The following is a 22920-nucleotide window of genomic DNA, read 5'->3' on the forward strand; positions in this document are numbered from 1 at the left end:
TACCTCTGGCTGGGGGGCGCTCAGGGCTCTCAGCCTTGTTCTGGCTGACCCCTGGGGTCTTCCAGCAGGCACAATCCCAGTCCTAACCACGGAGAACACAGATACTTGAAGAGGAATTATCAGGTATTGAAGCCTCATCTGAAAGGTTGTAATTGATAAATAAGAGCCTTTTTTTTTTTTTTCTTTGAAAGCGTGCTGCCCAGCACCATCCTGCCGCTATATTTAGCTTTTATATTAGCCGAGCACTTCATTCGCAGAGGGGTCGAGCCTCTCCCCAGTAGCACAGCCTGGACACGCACTGTGTGAAGGATGATCCCCTGCACTGCACCTCCCGGGGTAAGACAGATGTGAAAGAGCTGTCAGCACCCACGGGTGTAAATTTGGCAGGGCCTGGGCGGGTCAGGGCCCCATGGGTGCAGCACGGAGCCAGCTCCTGGCTGTGCCTTCGCGGGCCAAGTCCCTGCACACAGCAGAGATGGGCACCAAAACGTGACCCAACAGCTGCATTCGGCAGGAAAGCCCTAGGAGCTGCCTTTTTTAGCTCACTTGCAGCAAGTGGTGCAAACCCAGCTTGTGGAGCAGTTTTGTTTGTTTTTTTGGAGAAAAGCAGGGGTTGCTGCCCACTGCTGATGGAACGGGTGTGCCTGGTGGCACTACTGTGGTATTTTTCCATACAAAGCTGAGCAGAGCATTTCAGAGAGGTTCCCCAACTGACCTCCCCGGTCAGGAAGATGGGGCCAGGCCCTGCACGTGTCTGGTTTCAGTCTTTACACTACCCACAGAAGAGGCATTTTGCTTTCCTAGGTGCATGAGAACTGGTCTATCATCCTGCATCCATCCCTCTGGCTCTTTGGGGATCTTACACTCCAGCCAGAGCTGCAAAAAGTTAAGAGCATTTGCTTTCCAGATAACCCTGCAGTCACAAGGTCCCGCATTTGTGACTCTTCCCCTGGTGACACACTGCAGAAGGAAGGAGCCCCAGAAGGAAGGAGCCCCACAGGGTCCGTTTGCTGCAGATCATTTGTCTCAGCCTTCTCGCTCTGCTCCCTGCATCACACCCCGTGATGTGGAGGTGCCCCCAGACGAGCAGAGCAGGAACCCTGCATTAGCAATGCGCTGTGCCACTCCTGCTCTTTAGAACAAAATCTGGAGAGAGCCACAACTGAGATAAAGCAGCACTTGTTTTATTGAATCCACACAGCACAAGAATCCCAGGCCAGCCTTGCAGGACAACTTCCCTCTCTGTCACCTCACTCCTCCACAGGGAGAGGGTTTTCTGGACGTGCTGGAGCGGAGAGGGGGCAGTCCACAGCTGCATCTCTTCTGTCCTTGTAGAGGGAAGCATGGTCACTGGTTCCTTTGCTCACTCCTTCTCTCTCCTTCCCCTTTACACGATTTGCCACATCCCACTTGCCGTTTTCTTCTTAGAAAGCTACTGGAAGTACAACTCTAGCTCTACATCAGTATGTTCTGCTTAGAAGGTCCCACCTCACTGTTGTATCAATATTAATCTTGCTTTAATATGAACAAATATTGGAAATCAAAGAATCCACTAGCTTTTCTTAGGGAAAGAGAGAAAACAGCACCTCTTGCTTCAGAGACTAAAAATGTCTTAACTGATGTTAAAAACCAACATTTGTAATCTTCAGTCATACCCACTACTGAAGGACGGCATGCAAGGCAACATGCAGGACATGGCAATAGCACGAGCACAACTGCGAATAGTCTTTGAAATACAAGCAAAATAACTAAAAGATATCAAAGTAGTTGCAAACCAGCTGTGGCTTTAGGTGCATTCATTAAATATAAATATATATAAATGGTATCAAAAATATCAAAGACATTAAAGACACCCTGCCAGGGATAGTTGAGGTTGCTACATCACCTAGGCTGTTGTTTTAACATGTTACAATTCTTTTTTTTTTTTTTTTTTTGGCTTTGTGCTTCTTTTTAAAGATTTTGGCTTCTTGATCTATTTGTTCCAATTCATTAATAACCTTGTCCCAGTCATCTCATCCTAACGCCAGCGGAGGGCTCCCCTACGTTCCATAAAGCTGGGTGTTCCACAGCTGATGGGTTACGGATGCAGAAGGCATGTTTCATGCTTACACACATACATTAATGCACACAAACACACCCCTTCAAGGGAATTATTACACAGAGACACCCGCTGGGTTTTCGTGGCGAAGAGGAATCCAGAGGAAATATGGCAATATCAAATGTAGCTTGATTTTCTATGAGGTTGTCCAGGCAACTGTCATTTTCAAGCCACACATGGCACAGCCCCTGGAAATCACAAACTTCTGTTAGTAACATGGTATTGTTCCAACATCTTTAGGCACAAGCAATATCCATAACTCCCCATAATCATTTAACTATGATCCTCACAGGAATGGAAGCTGGCATATCTGTACTATTTCTATGATGAACATAAAAACCAGGATGCAGATGTACCTCCAACGAGAGAAAAGGAGATTCCTGACTGGAGACAGGCACACCGTGAAATTAGATTATTTTTTTCCCCTTTTCCGTGCAGTCTGTTCCTACTCCTGTCTTATTTCTAACTTGAGTCCTGGCAAAACTGCTGTTACGTTTCTGTTTTATCTGAACACCTGCGTGTAACTCAGACTCACCTGGGCTTTGCCGAGCTGGGAGCACCCGGTGACTCAGATACCCAGCATCTGAAGTTGCTACCAATAGCTCATAAAAAGCTTTCTGCTGCTATGGATTTCCCCAGACATCACCACCAAGGCCATGTTCTTACCGCCACACCCCACGGCAGGGCTGTGCACACACCTTTTTGGCTGTCCCACACCTCTGCAACCCTCACTGCAGACGCTCGAGGGAGCCACTCGGCCAGGTCACACCCAGCATGTTTTCCCAAATCCTTCACCATCATCTGGAGAGAGCTAGAAGGGTTGCTACACTTTTGAGGTTTTGCATTACTCATTCAGGCTCTAGTTTGGGATGCTTCCTCACTGTTTCCACTCTAACAGAGCTATTGGCGTCCCGTGAGTCAGGACCATTGCCCACCCCTCTACCTGAAGCATCATCATCGCCACTACCCAGAGCCTCCTGATCTCTAGAGCCAGACAAGCTGTTCCCAGCTGCTGGTTGTGTCTTCATTTTAAGGCACAAGCATTAAGGTGACTCTTCCTCCATCTGGACTTCCACACAGTTCTCTCCCTCAAGCAAGTTCCCTGAGCAGTTCCTCTCCCTGGGTGTGCATGAAGTGCCTAGACAGAGCACAGACGGGCTTTGTGGCAGGGGAGGACTGTCTACAAGTCCTGTCTGAACGATGTGACTTGCCCTGGGCACACACACTCCCCCCCTCACACCACTTACTCACCAGAACCACGACGGGGATCCCCACATCCTCCCTCGCTGGGTGCAGCACTGAGAATTGGGGTGTCACTGAGTAAGAACTCCACACTTCCCTGGGGTTGCCTGTGTTAGAGACAAAGAAATGAAGCTTGGACAGGTCTTCTGCTCTCTTCAGAAGCTGTCAGGTGTTGGTGGCAGCCCTTTACCTCCAAATCTTGCTGTCTTCAGCTTCCACACATCTCTGGTTTTCCTTGCTTTGGGATATTCGAAAGCAATGTCCGTGCTGGCTCTGCTGGACACGCAGGGAAGCAGTGTGCACGTGCAGGCTGGGACAGCTCCGTCACCACCCTCCTGCTGCTCTGGCACACAGTCTGTGCCACCAGCACTGCCCTTACCTGTGCAGAGCACACTCAGCCTCCTCACCTGTGGTCCCCGCTGAGCTCACACACACACACACACCACACACACACATGCTTCCATCGTGCTTCAGCCAAACCCTCCCCGTGACACAGCCCTGCCCAGGGAGCTGCCTCTGTACCTCCCAGGGCTGTGTGAGCACTTGCCCAAAGCAGCCTTTTCCCTACCAAACACGCTGCTAGCAAACAGTCCTCCCCAGACACTATGCAGCCCCTGCCATGACGGAGCAGCAGGGCTATCTACATCCCCACAAAGTCCCCCAGCGGTGCTGCCAACAGATCCAGCCCTTCCCCAGGGAAGAAGGGTTGGGAAGCCCAGATGATGCCCAGCATTAACCAGAGCTTCAGCTGTGAAGCTAAATTGCTACCAATCGAACCCAACTGTCCTTGCTAAAAACCGGGATGAATCCCACACAAGTTGCTCCTGCTCCCAACTTCCTCCCAGGCCTTGGGGCTGTCTTCTGCTCTCTGCTCGCTTCTTGACCCAAGAGTACGTGGCAGCAGGAGCGCCTGACCCTGACATGGACACATGCCCCTGGGACCTTGTCAGCAGACAGCAAAACATGATGGGGAATCTTCCAAAGCAACGCGTCCTTTCAAACATGCCATTTCAGGCAAGAGACAAGCACTGACAAATTTTCAGTTTTATTAAAAAAAAATCTAGCAGCAAAACCTGTAACAATTCAAAAAAAAAAAAAAAAAAAAAAAGAACATGACACAGAGAAAGAGACAGAGATGGAGAGAGACAGGCTTGGGGTTTTCTGCACCATTCACTCAAGTTCCTTGTAGCGGGCAAACATGACTCTCCTGACAGCATCTCGGTAAGTCTCGTTGGACTGCCTCTTGTTGGGCTTCCCTTGGGCCCCCAAGCCAGGTCCCTTCTTCCGATTTTCCACCTGGAAACAGACACAACTAGGATTAGTGATTTCTGCTCTTTGCCTGCTTCTTCTGCCTGCAAAGAAAAAGCTTCCCCTGCGCTGCTTCAGGACAGCCGACTGCTCCTCCCATGTGGACAGGGATAAGAAGAAATGACGTGTTCCTCCAGAAGCTGTTTGGGAGAAACTCCAGGCCTTTGCGGGCAACAAAAGCACAGGCAACAAGTGCCCGGTGCGAATAAATCCATAGGACAGTCTGTGGAGACCAGCACTAGCATATGGTGCGGTAGGAGCAGGCAGCCAAAACGTGCAATGCCAGCAGACGAGAGGCATCCGTGTGCAAGCATGGATCGAAGCAGAGCAAAGGAAAGTGCCAGCAACAGAGCTGGGCGCCCAGGGAGCTGTTTGCAGTTAGCCTGCACTTGCAGGAGCTCAGCTGTTCTCTCCTCTAATAGTGTTCCCATGGGAGCTGGTAGCACACTTAGAATTTCAACCAGTTTTTAACGACTGGCATTTGCAGCCAGTGTCTGAATTTTTCATTAATACCTGCCTAGAGTTAGCCCAGGAGAGCTGAAGGCTGAAAGCTTCCCTTGCTTTTAAGTCTAACTTCTCTGGCTACCAGAGATGTGATCAATTAGGCCGGGAGATCAAAGTCCTGTGGGGCTGAAGTGGGCACATGGCTTTGCCCAGCAGGACTTGGAAGTGGGAAGAAGGCACATCTCTAGGGCTCTTTGGAGAGGTTTCTATAGGGATTGTATGACGGCTGTGCCTTGCAATCAGCTTCCCCCTCCAGGCCCAGGAGTCCCGATTGGAGGTCAGACCTCCCAGAGCGCATCGCTAGAGCTGGCTCTTTGACAAGGCCCGTTTTATGGCCGCAGGAAGCTCTCCACGAGGACCAAACAACAGCTGGAGCGAGTTCCTGCTATCTAAACCGATGAGGGAAAGTTGCCTTGTGCGTGTGGGCTCAAGCAAGCACGTCACAAAGCCTCAAATATTTGCCTTTAACAATATACTCAACTGCGAGCTGGGTGTCGCAACGCGCTGCACTGCAAGTTGTGGTGCCCTTCGGTGAGGAGCTGGCACCGTGCAGCAAGGCAGCCAGGAGACAAACCCGCTGTGGCAAGCAGCTCCAGCTGCAAGGGTTCAGTGCTGCCCACCAGCCCCATGGCAAGCAAAGCCCCAGGCTGTTTGTTCTTGCTGTTTCCAGGCATCGCATGTTGCCCACTGAACACGTTTCTGCAGAAGAGTGGCCTCAGTCTTTTGAAGCCCTCAGTGGTGTCAGTGTGACTGTCTGCACGTGAATTAATCCACTGGAAAAGGCTCTGTCTTATTTGCTTGACTGACCATGTTATCCTGCAGCTGCTAAGATTGCTTTCCCTGCCACTCTAGAGATGACGTTTAACCTAGCTCTGCAGCACTCTGCCCAGCATCAAACCGTGCCCTCAGCCCTGCCCATACAGCTGTGTGGGGGCAAGGGAAACAACCCGCAGGAGAACAGCCTTCCTTTCAACTCAGGTAAGCCCCCGAATGCTGTCCCAAGGGTGTATCTGAGCTGTGTAGGGGAGCAAGAGCTAGCAGCAGTGGGTATGAACCACTCAGTGGAATCACCAAGAAGGACAAAACCCATGAAGCTATTTCAAACTGCAGGTTGCAGATGACTCAAAACCAAATGTCAAGTGCAATTAACACATTAATACCTTGTCGCAGGTAAACCCTCTCCAGACCAGACTGTCCCGGAAGGCAGGATCTACCCAGCCCTGCTTATTCCTGAAGTTCGTTTCAGATGATGTACACTGGTATTCCCTTCCAAAGCCCAGCACTTAGAATTGCAGCAAGAGCCTTGGCAGGTGCAGACACACAGCAGCACACACCCAGGGGCTTTGGCTGCGCTCACCCCTCCCAGGAGAAGGCCCACCTTTTCTCTCCGTTGACGTAGCTGCAGAGCACTGAGCTGGTGACCTGCTCAAATCCCAGCCTGCTTTTGGGCAGGTATTAATCAGACGCTCACGCCCTCCTTACTCACCGTCAGATCGTTTTGAACCCCTCCAGATCCATAAGGATTCTAAACCTTTTCTCCCGCCAACATACTCGCGGTCCCTCCCCGCCTGCAAAGCTAATCAGCGCGCATATTACTGCATCGAGCGGGTGCTGAGTCACACAGCCTGACTCCTGTTGGAGCTGGGAACTCCCTCCAGCTCTCTTGGGCCACATTACCAGCTTGAACAACAGTGATTCCTTCTGAAGGGAAGGCAAGGCTCACCTCCATTGGTGAGGTTGTACCCTGCTGGTTGTAGCCAAGGCCTTTCGTCCACCCTGTGGACTGCAACATTCGGTTTCCTTTGTTGTTACTGTCAATCCTTGGATCATAGTCACTGAAAAAGAGACAGAATCAATTGTACAACTTTGCAATGTTTTGAACACATGCCAGAGATGTTTAGCTCTGCTAATAGCACCTTCATTGACATTCAAACCTCTCCTGAGGGGTATTTCCAGTTGTTTACAAGGAACACACTGACTGAAGAAATCAACACAGTGCACTGTGTGCAGAGTTCAGACACCTCTGACAGTGTAGCTAACTCCCTGTCCCACCTCAGGGGATAATACACCGGGACATAGGAAATGAGCTCAGGCTCCAAAATATTTACGGTACAAGAAGGCCAGAAGCATTCTGTTCTTGTATTTCTTAATCTGAGTTTTAGCAACAGCAAGAAAGTGAAGTCTAATCCCTGCTGCTCCAGGAGATCTTTCTTTTCTCCCAGTGCTGTGAGCATTGTGGTCACCAAGCTCAACAGATGCAGTGTTGATTTGGACACGCCTTCTCCCACCTTGTCATTACTCATCCAAAACCATTATCCAAAACCCATAGTTTTGAAAACTGTTCTGCACAAAAATAGCTGCCTGCATTCAGACAAGTTCTACTTTCTGGCTGCTGCTGACACTGCACACAAACTGCTTTAGTTTATCCACACCTTTTCCAGGAAAACAGAGGGAAGAGAAGAAACAGATTTTTTAAACTGCAAAATGTGAAGGAAAGGTCCTCTTTTGAGGTGCTGTACCAGAAGGGAAGAGGCACGTAACCAGTTTTGTCTTCAACACATGCCTAGCAGTTCCTCAGCCCACTGGAACACATGAGCTTGCAGCAGGCAGACCTTTTGAGAGCTCCACACAGCACGCACTTTCTTCCTACACCTACTCTGACTGAGATGGAAACAGCTAGTGTTCCTCTGAGTCAGTAGAACAGAAGAAACACAGCTTTGCTCCTTCTTCTGATGGCTAAATGCCAGGAAAGGAGGACAGCGAGTGCCTTGAGGATGTGCTGACTGGGAATGAACTGCGCTCTGCTCCCTATGTCCGGCCAGGCACTCTCAAAACCCCCATCCTACCCATACAGTACCCATCTGCATGTCTCTGCCTTCCCCTAAGGCCTTGTCTCCAGCTCTGCACTACATAACCCTCGCCTCTTCCTGCCTTCTCTGAGAAGTCCTGCAGCTTCTGACAGACTTGCACTCTGGGGAACTCTGCCCACAAGAATCACAGCCTGATCGTTACTCTTGTACATTACCCCACCAGCCAATTCCTGGCCTCGGTGTGCCAGCAGCACACATGCCATCATGGCATCAGCAGCCCCAAAGACATCCAACCAAGAGCAGATGTTACCTTTCCGAGTCCCGGTCATATCTGAGTCGTTTCCTCTCTGGTGAATCCATTTGCTGGAACTTCTCCCTTCGGTCATTTCCTTTGTCTTTGTATCTCCCCTTCACAACAGAAAGAACAAATTAAGTACAGGAGCTATGAAGGATTTGACACTGCACAGGTAGCTCTCACCTCAGCCACTAATCCTCAACTGAGAAGGAACTCTGTCCTGCAGACCCACAAACACCGGATGTTTCTAGAACCCACAATCCACTTATTCTGTCCTGATGGCATCTGTTGCTGCCAGACCGATGGTCTTGGCCTTCCCGCTACGGCACCCTGAGCAGCTCTGCTAGCTTCTGAACAGCAGCCACAGCTCTCCCATTCCTGGCCAGGCAGCAGCAGCTGCCCATACACTGCATCAGTTTCAAATAGAAATCTGTGTCCCACGTAGCTCATAGCCCCACGCTGGCTCGCAGGGTGACAGAACCACCGCTCAGAGCCTTCTGGGAGGAAGGCAACCTGCTCCTAGAAGTCATGCCATAACCTACAGGTCCAAATGCAGAGCGTGTCCACATTTCAGTTTAAGACTCTTTGCCCAGGCTACAGACAAGTGTAAAAGAGGAAGGTCTGCCTGGACCAACATTCCCCCTAGCACAGGATGACAAACAGAAGTCTGCCCACCACCACAGACCCACCTCACGCTCTCTCTTCTCCAAATATGCCAGTTCCTGCTCAGATCGTTTGATCTTCATGTGTATCTCCAGGTTTTGCTGGAAGAAGGAAAACAGAAGGCAGAGTCAACAGAGGACACAAGCTTCCCCATTTGCTGCAGTATAAAAAAAGCAGCATGCCCTTGCACCTGCACTAATCCAGATGCAACAGCCCCCCATGCAGCCCAGATGACCTGCTCACCCACCAGGAAAGGCTGTGGGACAGCCTTTCCAGCCCCACAGTAGGAAAGCAAGCAGTCCTATTTTAACCTGCGTGCAGTTTGGTCCCCCCAGAAGCAAGAGCTCAAAGAGTGCAGAACATCGGAAGGCATGCCTAAACTTCTTCCTGCTATTGCACTTGAATGTGCCAGCAGCCCACTCTCCCCAAACTTGAGCTGTATCACTATAGCTTAAAAAGTCACAACCTGCTATTATGGCACTCTCAAGGCAGGAGCAAGCAGCTCACACAATGCTTTGAGCAGAGCTTTGATGGGAACTTTGCCTGCTACTGTGTCAAACTCAGAACAGCTCTTCCCACACAGTCACTGCGTCTTCTCCCTCTATCACAAAGCTCTTGAGCCAACGGCAGCTCACATCACACATACAGCCCCCCCGCCACCAGCTCCCCCATACCTTGTGCAGGTTGGAGAGCTGCTGGTGCTTGATGAGCACTTCCTTGTTGGGAAACTGCCTCCTGCACAGCAAGCAAGCCAGCTTGTTCCAGTCAGTCAGCTTGTCGTCGTTCGCCTTGGCCTTCCTCTGCTGCTCCTCGCGCTGTGCCGGTGGGTGGGGAGGTGGCAGCCACTGCGCCTGTTCCTCCTCTTCCTCCTCCTCTTCGTTGTCACTGTCTCCTCCGTACTCTCCCAGAAGACCTATCAGAGGGTTCACCACCTTGGGCTGGGGGAAGAGGCAGAAAAACGTGACAGTTTGTCTCACCAAGCCTTCTCTGCCAAGCTGGGCTCTGCTTCCCCAGCATTGTGAAGCAAACTGCCCTGGCCATTCTATCTCCAATGCTCTCTCCAACAGCAGGAGAAGCTGGCACTTCTGCCACCCAAGGTCAGAGCCAGGCTGTGGTGAGCCCCCCTAGTCACCTGCCCTACCTCAAACAAGCCAAAAATCGATCCTATGGAGCGTCTTACCGGGGCTGCACTCTCATCCTTCTTCGCAGAGGGAGGTAATGGTTTCTTAAAGACGTCTTCTGCAGAGAACTTCTCCTCTCCAGACTCATTCTGAAACAATTGAGACCAGGTGTTAAGACTGCTGTAGCACAGCTTCAGTGCAAGCAGCAACTAATCACACGTTTAACAGGCCTCCAAGGAAACCAGGCAGTCAGAAGAAATGAGGTGGTGTTTTTGGTGGCAGACATTCCAATTCTGGGCATCGCCCGAACTATTTCTCCTGGAGGTAGGCCCTTGGTTTCAGGGACAGCTGAAGCAGTTGCCATGCTGCCTCAGCCTGATCCACCCTCACCCTCTGCTGGACTGTGATGCTGGCCATGGCCCCAGCTGCAACTTAAACCAGTGAGGGAGCTGGTGCAGGGCCAGCTCAACATTTCAACACCTCTGTGTGCACAAAGGATGTGGAGATCATGTGCAAAGCAGCCCCCAGAGCCAGTTAGCACAGGACCAGGGAAGCCCACCAGTGCATGACGAGCTCCAGTCCTGCTTCACTGGGAGAGAACAGACCAAGCAGAAGTACTACATGTGGGGAGAGGAAAGGATGACAATGCCAGTTTCCTCTGCCATGTCTGTGGTACATGACCAGGCTCAACCCAGCTCTTTGATTTTCAGGATTTTCTCCTGGACAAAGACCACCAAATACTGTAGTTACCTAGCATTGTAACAGGATGAGGCTGTGATGCTCACTTGCATGCTCAGCAGCACAAACAATAGGCTTGGGTGAAGCTTCACATCTACATTCTTTACAGAGAATTGCTCTGATGTTGCTCTGATGCCCTGGACACGCTCTAGTTCAGTGGTTCATTAGCTACTCATGTTTGACTGGGGAAAGACAAGAGCTATGCAACATCTTACCAAGCTTGCACTTTCGTCCTTTTTCACAGAGGGTGGTAATGGCTTTTTGAAGACATCTTCTGTGAAGAACCTCTCCTCTCCAGGCTCATTCTAAAAAACCCAAGATCGGGCATTAGACCATTAGCAGCACAGGGCTCAGGGTGCACACAGCAGCCACAAAGCCAGTTCTGAGCATCTGTGGAAACCAGAAAGCCAGGAAAAGCAATGGGGGGATTTCTGCTGCAGATGCTTTCACACTCCATTCAGCCAAGACCGACGTTTATCCTCAGTCAGTGCCCTTGGAAGCAGGCATTCTCCACGCCAGATGAGATTCCTTGGCAGGCTTGGTACCATCATCAGGGACAATTACTCCCCTCAGGTCCCAACTCCCCAGGACCAAGCACGCCACAGAGCACATCCAGACCAACAGGTAAGGAAGAAAAAAAAATCTGCATTTGTGACTAAAACACTTCTACCAACTCCTGTGGTCAAATTCACTCTACTCGGCATTCCTCAGGCCGAGTCAGTATCCCAGCACAGTTGTGGTAGATCCTGCTCAAAACACCCACGCTCAAACATTGTTTTGGACAGCTACTCCCACTCAGCAGTTCCCCACGTTGGGGAAATAACATTTGCTCACTGGGAGTAGCACTAAAGGGCTGGACTCTGGGAGGAACCGTACAGGATGTCCGTGATGAACTCCTATCTGCATTCGATCTTGGTTCACCTTTGCAGTCCATCTGCACCGCTTGCTTCATCTTCCTGTCTGTCTGTGATGTTTGGAGGGGGCAGGAACTGTGGTTAGGGAAGAGCTGAATCTCTGTTATTATCTGACCTGATATGTTCAGATACGCCTTCTATGTTTTTGCTGGCTCTGTTACAACAGTTGGGTGCTTTCAGCAACGGGGAGTGAAATGCAAGTCTCAATTACATGGCTGTTTCTGAATCCTTTAGCATAAAGAAGGGATAAGAAGTCCTGACTTAATGTCGGGAGACAAAAATTTCAAGAACTTGTCCCCACCTCGCCAGAACCATGTCCCTGGCCTGCTGGTGACCCCATGTATTTCATCACTTTCTCTCACAGACTCTCCCCTTTTTGAATCCTCTAAGAATTTTTTTCTAATATCCATTACCTCAACCTCCTAGCCTCAGATCTCTGACCATTCTGACACCTGGAGTTATTTACCTTAGAAGAAGTATTTTTCCCTTTCTCCTTTTTGTCCCTGTTGTCCCTGTTGTCTCTGTTGTGTGGTTCCTTCCTTTCATTTGTCCGTTCTTGGCTTCCATGTCGCCGCCTTTTGTTCTCTACAGGTGATGAGCAGGCTTCTCGGTCTATCGTGACTTCTCTCTGAAAGAGGCATAGAAAAAAAAAAAAACCTTAGCTGAAACCCTACAATCTTCGTATCAGACTTTTTGTCCTTATTTGGCTGAGGAGACCAGCACAGTAAGAAGGGACTGCAGAGCCTCAGATAGATGAAGGAAAAGGCTTCAGGACCTTGCTGGGGCAGAAGACTGTCTACTACAGCTAAGCCACAAGAGCACAACCCTGCTCACAAAGAGCATGGACATTTCCAGTTTCATAAAAACAAGACAACAGTTCCAGAGAACCTCAGCAGATGGCTCTTTTTTGGGATCCTTGTAACTATTGCTGGCCAGGCTTAGGGAGCAAACGGATGAAGACAGAGCTCTGTTGTCCATCTTTTAGTACAGAATTTAGTAGAGAATCTTTTAGTGTCCATCTTTTTTACTGTTTTCAAGTAAAGCTGAGCGAGGATGCTCTTTTCTTAAGTCTTCAGAGGCCAAGGAGGCAACCACAGCAAATGGTTCGACACACAGCTGATGGACTCCTAGCCTCTCATGGTAACATTTTGGAACACAGATCCCTTTTATACAGGTCAGAGAACTGAGCAAGAGAAACAAAGCTAACTCTGTGTCCTTATGCAGTTCTATGCTAGCCCTCTTCAGGCTGCAAAATCTACTCAGAGAAAGGCAGTTTGTACGAACATGTCACGTGTAAAGCTTCCTTCACATGCACTCACCTGAGTCCTGGGGTCGTAGTATGTCCCAGCTATGGGATCGTAGTAATTCCCAGTTTCAGGATCGTAAATGTATGTGGACACATCTGATGGAGCTGAATGGAGAGACGAGTTAATATCAGAGTCTTACAAATGCAGAACTTTCTCTTTACAAAGAGAAAAGCAAGAGTAAACCTTGCACTGTCAAAAGGATCAAGAGTGGGAAAGAAGCAATTTTCTCCCCTGGTAAGACAGGCGAGAGCAGTCCTCACATCACTCTACCTTCATCTTTTCTCTCTTAGGAGTAATAAGGTAGATAGGTTTTCACAGTTCTTCTGTTTTAGGACTGGCAAAAATTCTCCATCAAAACACACTTACAGGGGCTGTGCTGAGATCACCAGATCACAACACTTGACCGGACAAAGATATGAAATTCAGTAATTTCCCAAAGAATGGGTTGATGTGTTCCAGGCTCTGTTTCCACCCACCCCTGTGAACAAGGAAGATCTCTGCTCTTATAAACAATCTCCTGTTTGAAGTGATGACGCTCCCCACATCCCTTCTGTCTCTGGGTACATGAAAGCTCCCGACAAGAAACAGAGCAAACTGTTTCTACCAGGAAAGCCAAAGGCTTTAAGGGTAGGGCCATAATATGAGGAACGTCTCACATTTCCAAAATATTATTTAGACAGAGCTCAGCAATGCTACATGTATGTTAGTTAAATTATGGCAGGGGGTTCTGGCTACTGGCACTGCTGCAGTGTATTTTCCTCTGTCTCATCTGGAAATTACCAGGCTGATTTTATCCCATCAGTATGCTACAACAAGGAAAAGCAAGCAGCAAGTTTTCTTTATCTGCATGTAGCTTTTGCACAGTAAAAGTATGGAGAAACCCATTATCAGATAGGAAAATGTGACTAAACAAAGTTGGCAAAGGAACTCAGAAGTGGGTGTAGCAAATAAACCTACTCTTAGTCTTTAAAATATTTTTGGGCTGATTTCTACATGTCAGTGCCCTTTTAAGGAAGTAAAGTCTCCACAGTAGGAGTGAGGCAGAGCTTAACTTACACTGTGCTCTGGTGCGTCTCTGTGATTCGTTGCCCCTCCTGTCTCTCATGCCCCTTCTGCCCTGGATTAAGTGAACAACACAAACAGATCAGAGACTCTCTGACAGACATCATATTGCTTCTCCTCCCTCCCACGGGCCCAAAGTTCAGGAAAACAGTTATTTAGCTCCTCTAAATAGAACACAATCAGGCATAATTTTTCATCTACAGAATGACGGACAGTATTGCAAGGCACGAGACCTCCATAGCCCCCCTGAATCTTTAAATCAGCTACTCATGGCAATCCATTTGAAAGCCCCAAACCCATTCAGTATGGGAAAAGCCTTGCAGTCTGTAACACAACCACTGGAGAAGAGACGCTCTCTTCAGGAACTGAGATCAGCCATCAGTAAGTCAACCTGTAAAAGCCTGTTACACAGTAATCCACACCCAAATTCCCTCATGCAGCATCTGTGCTGACCCACATTTCCATGTGCCTTATAACCGTTGTGGCACAGTAGCAGTGAAGAGCATACTTGAGCATTATTACCCCACCTTCCAGCACGTTGAAGTTTCAGCAGTCCAAAGGGAAAAAGCCTAACGAAGTCATGCCCACTGCCCTCGATGCTCCCACCCTTCCCTCCCAGTTGCAGCTGTGCCTACCTGTCCATAGTAGGAATTGTCACTGTGCTCCCCGTAGTCATTCCTGCTGAGATAAGCATTGCAAGTAAACATCAATCCGGCTTCAAGTTAACCTCAGTGTATTCAAAATGATCAGCAGAACCAATAAAGACAGAAAGACCATCTCCACTGGCCACATGTCGGATGGTGTTCAGCCCAAGAAACAGAGAGGCTTTGCAGATTGCTGTCTCCACTAGAGTTATGCCCCCTCTCTGCTTGATCAAAGAGCAGCTGAATCTCCCCAGCTGCTTTTGAAACAAAAAAAAAAACAAAAAAAAAAAACACCACCAAACCTATTAATTCCTTCACAATGAGATTTGACAGCTGGACAACAACAGAAAGCCACCTACTACAGTGGCTAGTCCCACACTGCTCAGACCCTGAAGCTTTTTCTAGCTCTGATACCTCACTGTGCACTTTGTTAGGCTGCAGGAACATCTGCACTAATTCATTTACCAACCTCTAAGGACGAGGTCTGACAACACACCTCTAGCCTCGCAGCACGTCACACAAAGGGCAACCCTACTGACTTATTCATCCTTACCTTCTCCTCCCGGTAGCAAGATTCACTTCCACTGTACGACCATCAATGCACATAGGGGGATCCAGATTCTGCAGTATCTTTAGCACCCTCAGTGCCTCCTGTAAAATGAAAGGAGAATTTCACATCTCTGCGGAGTGAAGTCTGTTTCTGCCTGAAGAGAAGGTACATCCTGCGCCTACACGATGACCAGAACAGGACAAGAAACACAATACTCTAAATATTAGTGAGAGATATTTAAGGTGTGACAAAAAGGATAAATACACTGCTAGGTTCTCTGCTTGTCTCACAGCCGTTTTCAGCAGCCAGCTAGGGGCTGTGTTCTCCTAGGGCTGCTGGACAGTGCAGCACCATACGGCGGCTGTTGCCCCACAGAGTTTTGGTGAACGCTCTCTGGACCAATGCAAAAACACAGCTACAGAGTCTGGAAATCACTCTGGATAAGGAGAAAATGTGAACCCTCCAGCGTGGAACTGTCTGTTAATTAAGATTCTTGCCTTTCGTGGACAGAAACCACAGAATTCAAGTTCCCTGCAAACAAAATACCTGTGCAAGAGACAGTCCAGTTTAGGAGGGTCTACAGAGATACGTATCAGGGCAAGAAACTCACTCAACATCACAGTTTGTGACAACATTCTTTAGCTCCTCATGTCTTTAACTTGTGACCAGCAGATGTATCAGATGTTTCCTGTGTCTAGCCAGACAAGCAGGAGTGGTCAGTAACTCTCTGCAGAGCAGCTGCCCAACAAGTGCAGCTATTTCTTAGAGTCTTTTGTTCCTGTGCCTCCTCTACTTCTACAAGCCACAGATGCCAACAGGGGGAGCATGTGAAAACAGGAAATTACTTACAGCATGTGAGTCCAGTTCAATGAAGCCATAGGTCTGCCCCATCCGGCCAGCTTTGTTCTTCATGATGCGCACTCTGGATGTGGAGATCTGCACGTATGGAGCCAGGAGCCCCACAATCACTTCTGGGGGGGTGAATCGTGTAATACGCTTCAGCATAATTGCTGAGAAGGACAATGAGAGAGGTGGCCAGGAAAGAAAAAAGTGGAATAAAAAAAGATTATTCAGATCCAGGCTTACTGTCACAGCAAAAGGCAAAAACTAAACCCACCCAAAGCAACAGCACAGCTTCTTGCAGTTGGGTCTGGAAGCTGATACTTTTTTCCTCTCTAGTTTGCTCAGACTACTCCCTCCAGTTGCTCACCTTTCCTTCCCAGAAAACAGAGCAGAAAGTAGTCCCTAGTCCCCTCTCTCCTCAGAGGAGATTAGACCAGAGTAAATTCTGGCCAAAGGAGACTTCTGCTGCTGTGCCAACTTAACTGTAGCATCCTGAAGTCGGCTTTCTCTGAATTAATTTTCCTAAGGGCAGCATGCCAGCACCTTTGAAGCTGCACAGCCCACCATTACTTGATGCCATGGCTTTGCACAACACAGAAACAGCCTCCAGAGGTTTTGGTGAAATGCTGCCCTTTCTGCAGATAGCCTCATGGAGAGCAATCAAGAGGAATCCCAAATCGGGCTTTCTGCTACTCACTTCTGCTTCCTCCACCTTCCTGTGGTGTGGCTTCCTCTGCTTCTCTCTGAGAAGGCATCTCCTGGTGCCTGTCCATGTCCCTTCTCTTCTCCTGCGAGGGCCGCCGCTCTCTCCCCTCATCTCTTTTCCTTGGCTCCTGCTCCTGAGGCTGGCACTCCTGCTGTGGAGCAGGAACTGAAGGCTGGACAGGCTGCTTTGGAGATCCGGGTTGTGCTGGTAACTCTTGCTCAGGTTTTTCAAGCTTTGCCTCTGCTATTAGAGAAGAGAAACAGACTGGTTCCACATACAACACTCCAGCACATATTTTGCTTCTGCTATTTTCTGGCCACTGCAACTGCTCGCCTTCGAAAAAGCTAGCCTATTCCGTCCTCTGCACATCCCATGTCTTAATCTGCAGGGAAAAGGCACACAAAGAGCGAGACAGACAGGCAGCTCATCCTTCCATTGCCCTGTTTCACATCAGGCTCCTCCTTTACTTCACCTCTCCTGTCAGAGATGAGGCATTCTGGCCTTTTTATAGGACCAGCTCTTGCCTGGGCACAGATGACTTAGGAATGGGTTTGGATATGGTCTACCCACATCCAGGACAACCTACATGGCACTGGTACCCTTACTATGCCTGATCTACTCTTGAACACTCAAAGCTGAGCAGTATCAGCTACCGACTGCCATCCTGTCTCTATGCTAGGAGAAAACTGGGTGCAGACACCTGTGATCACTGAGTGAAACGCACCATACATGAAATCACTGATTTTTATTAGGTCTCTACTTGTCCCAAAATGAAGCACCCACCATGTGGAAACACCCTGCCTCAGCCTAGCTCTGCAGCACAAAGAAGATAAATCCCATCATGCTTCCGTGCTCGAAGGCCTCTGAAACATCTAGCTTCACTTCAGAAGAGATCCTTGCCTACGCTTCTGAAGCTGTTAGAAAGGGAAGCCTAAGCTGTGGGGCTGTAAGGTCAGATATCACTAGCCCTCCACCTGCTGCTGAGATCCGTTCCCACAAAGAAAGAAACAAGTACCAGACCTAGCGCAGTAAAGCTTCAGTTGGACAGCCCCATACAAATTTGTCTCCAGCTTGCAGGGTGCAGTGAGGGCTCCACTTCATGAGCAGGACCTCATGCAGAATTTGCATAGGAAACCAAATTATGCAGACATAAGCACAACCCCAGACACACAGAGAGCACTTCTCTTACTGAATTCTTGCTCAGCGGACGTGTCCTCTCCCTCAGAACCACCTCTGGACTCTGGGCCTGCTCTGCTCCCTGTAAGAGAGGCATATTAAAATCCACTTCAAGACCATCAGTCACAAAGCATGCAGGAGCCTACACAAAGTTGCAGCAATGAATGCAGACGCTCAGAGCCCTGCTTTGTCTCACCCAGCAATTAACAAACAGTCACAGAGAGATTACCTTATTATGTTCTCCAATCAGCAACACCAGGTTAGGGAGAAGCACGCACCACAATTAGTTATCACAGCATCTTAAAGCCCCTGTTTAATTTGTTCCTCCGTAGCTTTTATTACACTGCACAGCTGTGGGGACCAAGGGGGCCAAGTACACAAATTCTGCCTTCCTAATACTAATGAGGAGCTACAGTGCACGGAAAGCAAGGCAACCACAGGGACAGTGCTTCAGTAAAGAAAGAGCTCTGCATCAGCAGTTATTTTAATGCCCTCCTGCCTAAGGTATGCACATAAGAAATGCATAACGTCACAAGTCTGCTCAAAGATGCAGAGTCAAAGCTCACAGAGGGCCTGGAATACCTGCTCATCCCAAAGAAATCAGATCCTCGAGGGACTGTGCTTTGGCTGTTGTGCCATCCCATGCTTAAAAGCAGAGGTGCTGGTGGGTGAGGAGAAGCTCCCAGAGGAGCTGAACTCCTTCCTTTCCACACACAGTCAGCAAGGTGAACTCAGCAATTCACAGCCCGGATCCTCAAATCTGAGAGCCTCAAAAGAGTAACACTAAATCCCTGCAGCTGCACGTCCCAAGGAATGGGGGCTGAGGGGAAGCTAACACTTACAGCAGCAGTGCAAGCTCACAGACCTGCAGGACACAACCTGTCGCTCCGGAGGGGTGACAATGCCAAAGCAAAGGGAAGGAAAGGCCTCGTGCAGTAAGACCCCGAGCCTCACAGGAACAGAGAGCCTGCTACCAACACACGGCATGCACCACATTTAGTGTTGACAGGGAAAGGGGGCTAAACGAAGCCAAATTAATGATCCTCCTACGCAGTGCTCGCCTTGGTGCTCAGCCAGTTCCACCACGAAGGACGCCGCAGGGAAGGCAGAATGCAAACTTACTCGTCAGGACAGGTAAAACTTTTAAGCGACCAAACACAGGAGGACCAGGTGTACTCACCATCTCTTGGGAGCTTGCAATAGGAGCAGGAAGATCTGTAGCCCACAGTACACACCTTACACTGCAATGGAAGATGGACAGCATGAAAAAGGCATGTTGTGAAGGGGGAGGCACAACCTACTCCAGAAGGCCAGGCTCTGAAGTACTCGCAGAAAGTAAGCTGTGGCCACGGAAAAGTTACAGCGAGAGCTTGGGAGGCAGGATGGGCACTGGCTGCAAGAGCCTTGAATGGAACGGGAAGGGGACTGGAATGGGAAGGGGACGTTCACAGGGCTCACACCTGGGATCGCCTCGGGGCCGGGATTTTCACACAGCCTCTGAGCACAGATCTGCTCACGCCACAGAGGCACTTGGCTAATCCCTGAGGCAGGATCCTTCCCCCTCTGGAGTGATGCTGGACTGAAAAGCTCCCTGCTGGCTGCCATCCTGCCAACCCCATTGTTTCAAAGGACCCAGAGTGACCTTTGTTCTTCCTCCCCGCAGCTCGCTCCTCAAGCAGTGACAAAGTCCTCCCCGCAGTTAAAAGGCACGTGCGGATACCGATGCCGTTTGCTGCACCAACAGCAAGGTGTCTGCCAGCTGCCAGGCAAAGCTGCTGGGGCTGAGATGTTATCCCACCCGGAGCTGCTGTGGGAAAGGCAAGTGCCCGGTCTTCACAGCTCTCCCTGAACACAGTGTTCCTAACGTTCCCTTCAAGCTCTTTATTATAAACGCACTGCTGCTCTTTCGTACCACTCCTTTCTCTGACTGAAGCCCTGCAAACACTCTGAGGCACCAGAGGGCTCTTTCTGGCCATGCCCGTGCATGGCACGAGCCAACTTCCCACCACACTATGAGCTGTTGTGAAACCACTGCCCCTAACTCCTGTCTCCACTTGATTTCTTGAGCATTAAAAGCCCAGACGAGAGCAGCATTGTCCTCAAACGATGGCTTTGTTTGCAACTGGAAGGCATCCAATTAACCTGGAGAAGGGTCTTCATACCCCAGTGTGACCCAGAGCTCAAGGGGGCAGTGTGAGCACAATGAAGCCCTTCCCACCCCACTGCCACCTCCTGCTTTGTGCTCAGGGGCAACGGGAAGAGCCACCCTCCTCCTGGCTCCGCACTCCTCCTCAGCCCTCTGCAGCTGCACCTGCGCTGGGAGAACCACGGGAAGGGCATGGGAACAAAGCCGGCCCTCGAGCAGCTGTGCCACCCCACAACCAGGCTGAACGAACCCTGCCTGGGCTTTGACTTCTTTCCTCGCTTCCTCTCTGCTGCCCTTGCCAGAGCAGCCAGCAGGAAAGGCACAGTGCAGCTCTCAGTCGCATACTTACACGTTTGCAGCGCCAGAACTCCGGGCACGGAGTGTACTCAAGGGTCACTTCTTTGCCTCCAATCGAAAGAGTTCCCTGTTGAGACAAGGGGGTGAATGACGAATGCGCCCAGCACACGGAGGTCGCTCAGAGGCAGAGGAAGGGGTTAAAGCTCTGCTTTCCAAAGGCTCGGCAAGTGAGACAGGGGACGAGGGGCCAGTTAGCTGGGGCTTCGTCATGGAAGTGGAAGCGCCCGTGCCCTGCTCTGGCCCAGGGCTACAAAGCCACGGGCTGGCTCCGGGGGAAGCAGGCAGAGGCTTTGCCACCTCCCAGGGAGAGCAGAGCTGGTAAGAAGAGCACAGGAGGGAACGGCTTTAACTTGCTTTTGTCCACAAGCTGGAAAGGCAGCCGGACATCCTCCTGCACACCAGCCACCACCAGGCTGGTCTCAAGGCAGCTCCTTGAGGAGGAACACAAGGAAAAACGCCATCAAGGGGAGAGAAATCTGACGCTTGGGTGAGTCTTCACGTCACTCAAGAGACCCTGGCTGTCCTTCAGGGAAGTGAGGGCACCCCCAGCTGCACGGCCGGCCCCTGGGGGGGCTGCACTCGAGCCCTTGTGCAGCAGGGAGAGAAGAAGAGTGAAGACACCCTGCTTTGGGCCTCGCACAGCACGGTGGGAGAGGTGGCAGGCGCCCAAGAAACCCCCCAGCTTGGCTGAAATGCGGCTGAGTGCAGGGATCCCGAAGGCTGATCACAGGGATCCCAAGGGCGAAACATGGTAGGGGAGAGCTCCCCAGCTCCTGCACGAAGCCACCTGCAGGAGCAGGGACCCTGCTCTCACCCGACATGGACACAGCCCATGCCCAGGCACAAGGGATGCGGGGCGAACCCCAAAAACAGACCGTGGGCCATCTCGCATCAGCGCAGGCACTGCCTGCCTGCCTTTCCAACACCACAACACAGGAAGGGTGACAATAATGAGACTCAGACCCAGGGCTCCCAAGCCTCAGGGAAGCAGCCGCTCTTCAGGCCAGTGCAGACAGGTGCCAGGTGCTATTTTGGGGATCCCTGGGCAGTCAGAAGCTTCCCAGGAGCTCCGAGCCAGCAGCCTGGCCGCACGAGAGTGCACAGAGCAAACCAGGAATGTGACAAAACGAGTTCCCAGGGGTATTATTCAGAAGTCACAATACACCCATGCAAGAATTGCTGTGCAAAATGTGCTGGAGATGCCAGGGAATAAGTAAAGCAGGTGGGAGGAGTTCCTGGGAGGGAAGCACTCGGTGAGGGTAAGCCAACAACCCTTTAACCCCTCCAAAAAACACGGCGGAGAAGGCTGGAGGCCCAAAGGCAGCACCAAGGCCAGGCAGCAGTACCTCCCTGTCCCGCAGCATTGCTCTTCCACACCACGGCTGTTCCTTCCTGCCAGGCCTACATGCACTGAGCCCTGCAGGGGATTCCCAGCTGCCACCCAGCTGTTTGGATGCCGATTCCCACTTGAGCAAGGCAGGGAAGTGAAGGCTGAGGTCAGCCCACTTGGGGTGGAGATGCTCCCTGCCCTGAGCAGGGCACCTCCGAGAGCAGCAGAGAACCACCCGTGTCTGCCCGGGGACCCGGTGAGCACAGGGGGGAAGAAGGCAGGGTGCACATCCTCGCAGGCATGGCCACAGCCCGAGCTGCCAGCCCGCAGAAGCCCCAGGGAGCAGCAGGCAGCCGGCCCCGCTCAGCACGAGGCTGCAGCCCTGCAAAGGGCCCGTGCAGCAGGGACAGCTTGCTTTGGGGACGCTTCCTCCGGCAGGGCAGCGCCCCACAGCTTCATCCTTCCAGCAGTTTACTTGAAAACAAAACTTGCCAGAAAGCCCTGAGATGATTTTTTGGGTTTGTGGACGATCATCTTTCAGCGCACGTGGTGCTGGTCTCTCCTGCAAACTCATTTCTCAGAGACTGTCAGAGGTGTCACTTGCTAATTACTCACTCATTTCCTTAACGCCCTGCTGATTGCCTGCTCACTTTTCCAAGCTCGCTCTTACTGCCTTCTTGATATAATCATTTTCAAGGCTGCAGCGATCACTTAACATACCAAAACGAGCCCTTCAGTTAGGGCACACAGTGTCAGGAGTCAGTAGCTCAGTGACTTTAAATTCCTCTTTCCCCCATTTTCTTAATAGATTCCATCCCAAATATTTCCAGAATCTTTATTTCTTCTAATCCCCGTCACTCCTTATTCTGTTTCAGCTCCACCTTCTTCTCCCTGCAAGATATTTTGGATAAAAACCTCTAATTTTCAGTTCACCAGCTTCAGCTGAGCAGATCTTAGTGAGTTCAGGAAGACTTTCAGAATATTTCAGGGAAGACTGCAAGAAGGGGAGAAAAAAAGGCAAACCCGAGGAAGGCTATGCCACACCATGGCAGCACCCGGACAGCAACAGCCTCTTCCACATCCACACATTTTATCTCGGCCCTCTC

General features: G+C 50.4%; 1 protein-coding gene across 4 annotated transcripts in view; it reads right to left on the reverse strand.

The window, feature by feature from the left end:
* Positions 1-4390: 4390 nt before the first annotated feature.
* The window catches only part of RBM6 (RNA binding motif protein 6), a 52241-nt gene continuing 33711 nt past the window's right edge, over positions 4391-22920 (reverse strand). For 2 of the 4 annotated variants that reach the window (XM_082768385.1, XM_082768386.1), the window contains 17 exons: positions 20477-20551; positions 19162-19222; positions 17995-18063; positions 16797-17048; positions 16106-16266; positions 15260-15357; positions 14698-14743; positions 14057-14117; positions 13013-13104; positions 12160-12321; positions 10995-11084; positions 10101-10190; positions 9595-9858; positions 8947-9021; positions 8273-8370; positions 6876-6987; positions 4391-4636 (listed from right to left, as the gene is read on the reverse strand). In XM_082768385.1, the coding sequence (XP_082624511.1) occupies positions 4511-4636; positions 6876-6987; positions 8273-8370; positions 8947-9021; positions 9595-9858; positions 10101-10190; positions 10995-11084; positions 12160-12321; positions 13013-13104; positions 14057-14117; positions 14698-14743; positions 15260-15357; positions 16106-16266; positions 16797-17048; positions 17995-18063; positions 19162-19222; positions 20477-20551 (1932 nt within the window). In that variant the 3' untranslated portion in view covers positions 4391-4510. The remainder of the gene's footprint in view (positions 4637-6875; positions 6988-8272; positions 8371-8946; positions 9022-9594; positions 9859-10100; positions 10191-10994; positions 11085-12159; positions 12322-13012; positions 13105-14056; positions 14118-14697; positions 14744-15259; positions 15358-16105; positions 16267-16796; positions 17049-17994; positions 18064-19161; positions 19223-20476; positions 20552-22920) is intronic. The other 2 variants (XM_082768388.1, XM_082768387.1) reach the window with 2 other exon arrangements.

Source organism: Aythya marila (genome assembly GCF_965140915.1).
Source record: "Aythya marila genome assembly, chromosome: 10".
NCBI lineage: Eukaryota > Metazoa > Chordata > Aves > Anseriformes > Anatidae > Aythya > Aythya marila.